The 2,420-nt window shown below is 36.9% G+C and overlaps 1 protein-coding gene across 1 annotated transcript in view; it reads right to left on the reverse strand.

Moving 5' to 3' along the window:
* Window positions 1–2,420, reverse strand: part of LOC102757746 (alcohol dehydrogenase S chain) — a 57,721-nt gene that overhangs the window by 45,469 nt on the left and 9,832 nt on the right. The window contains 1 exon segment of the mRNA XM_015570009.1: window positions 9–142. Coding sequence (XP_015425495.1) covers window positions 9–142 — 134 coding nt within the window.

A 2,420-nucleotide genomic window follows, 5' to 3' on the forward strand; every position in this document is an offset into this window, starting at 1 on the left:
TGCATAACAGTGTGCAAATTCATTGGCTGTGTAAGGAGAGTAATGGAAACTTACTCATTTTTCGCACAGAAGTTGCCTTCCGGATGTTTACAAACATTGCATTTTCCACACTGGGGAGTAAAGAGTGGGATGACTTTATCACCTGGAGGGGGAAAAAGCAAATTCTTATTAAATTTCTACCCAGGAATTAATAGAGCAAGCACTCAAAGCTTATGGCTATGTATTAGAGGCAGCTGTCTCTCAGAAACAGGATCCAGTCACCATGATGTCATTAGACATTGCCTGGCAGCATTGTTATTGGTTTGGGTTTGTACGTTCCTAAAGATTGCCAAGGAGGACATGTGACTGTGGGGACAAACATGGATTTTAAAGTATTTCCACTGCATTAGTAGTTATCTTTTATTCCATCCCCTTTCTCTTGGTGATTTTGTATCTCACTTAACTCTTAATAATTAAATCTCAAATGTACTCGCTGTAAGTATATATATATATAAATTTTAGTTATGAGAGGCTGCCATAGGATCACTAGATGTTGGGGACAGCCAGTATTTTGTAATAGTTTGGGATACAGTAAAAAATGAGAATTTTGACAACCATTAATGGCTTTTCAAAGTGACTGCGTATGCTCTAGCTGGTTTGGCTCAATGGATAGAGCGTCAACCTGTAGACTAAAGAGTCCCAGGTTCGATTCCGGTCAAGGGCACATGCCCAGGTTGCTGACTTGATCCCCAGTGGGGAGCCTGCAGGAGGCAGGCAATCAATGATTCTCTCTCATCATTGATGTTTCTATCTCCCCCTCTTCCTTCCTCTCTGAAATTAATAAAAATATATTTAAAAAATTAAGAACACAAAGTGACTGCTTATTTTTATTATAAAATGAGTTTCTATTTTTTTTAATTTTAGTTTTCTTAAAGAAAAAATAAGAAGAATGTGACAAAAAAGAATTAAAGAAATTCCTATGAAAATTTCAACCCTCAGCAATGAGGTACTTCCTTTTAGGATGAGAACTGATTTTTAAGTGTTTTTAGCTGATAACTTAATTTGTGAATTATTTATTTTGCCTTCTATGGGGGAGGGAGCCGGGGTGAATGTAAAAGTGTCATTTATTGTTAATTTATTTCTAAGTAAAGGAAATACTAAGAGCTGAAACTCAAACCAGATCATATATTTTAATATTTTCTCTCAACAATATAAATAAGTATTTGGCAATGGGGGAGGTCAAATCTACTGGCTAAAGTTATTTTCTTTAAGAATTGAACAATATTTTTGTTTTCAACCAGCTATTCTCCATATCCACAAAACCCATAAAAAGGGTTAGGCCATAACATTTAATAGATAAACTTTATATGGACATTATCGCATGAACATTTTATATTTACTCAATCTTTACCTCTAAGAATATTTATCTATATTAATACACAATAAAATTAAGACAAAATAAGTGTTAAGGATAAACTAGTACCCTGTAACCAGTCACAGTTAGCCATGGTTTAATGTAGTAAAACAGATACTGTTTATTGCAGGGGCCTTCTGACAGGTCTCTCCTTGCCTTCTAACTAGTCTGTTTCATTCATTCTGTGCTCAAGAAGGGAGGCCGTAGTGGAAGGGAAACCCAGTGAATGGGTTCCACTTCCCACCTAGAGGAGATCACGTTGATTTAGTCAGAGCCTCAGTGTTGTATCTCAAATCAGCGAAATAGATACGAGACGCCTTAATGAGCCAATTAATTAGGAGTCTTTATTCGCGCAGGCCCAGAGGGAGGTGTTTCCCAAATCTCTGAGCAAACACATAGAGGAAGTTTTTTCAATTTATACCTTTTTGAGCCCTTTGTCTACAGATTTCACAAAAAGCTCTGTGTAGGTCATTGTTACAAACAGTTTGTAACCTTGAATACATAATGAACTAACACTTGGCATAAGAATATGGGAATTATTATCAGTATCAGTATTAGCCTGTTAAGTCAGATGGTTAGCTTGCAAGGTCAGACAGCTAAGTTGTTTTGTTTTGTTTTTCATCTTTTTCAATTATTCAAACTAAAACAATTATTTTACAGAATAAAAGACTATCTAAAAATAACAGAGTTCACCTACAGATTAAGAGACTGTCTAAGAAAAACAGAGTAGTTCAAACAGCAGTTTTCCAAAGGAGGACTTACTATACTTCATCAGGCTCCCCACCCTGGGAAGTCAGCACTGAACAGTTCCCATGCACTGACCTATAGGCTCAGGACACAGACTTAGATGCTTTTTCCTGTGTCCCATTTGTAGGTTTATTTTTGGACCTGAGAGAAAACAGTGCTTAGCGACACTGAAATGTAAGTTATTTGATTATGAACTCAGGCAGTGGGTCCCTTTTGATCCTCGTGTATCCCAAGGAGCTAACCTGGTGCCTGACAGATAGCAGGCGCTCAACAAATTCCT

The sequence above is a fragment of the Myotis davidii genome, unplaced genomic scaffold (genome assembly GCF_000327345.1).
Source record: "Myotis davidii unplaced genomic scaffold, ASM32734v1 scaffold226, whole genome shotgun sequence".
In the NCBI taxonomy this organism is placed as follows: Eukaryota; Metazoa; Chordata; class Mammalia; order Chiroptera; family Vespertilionidae; genus Myotis; species Myotis davidii.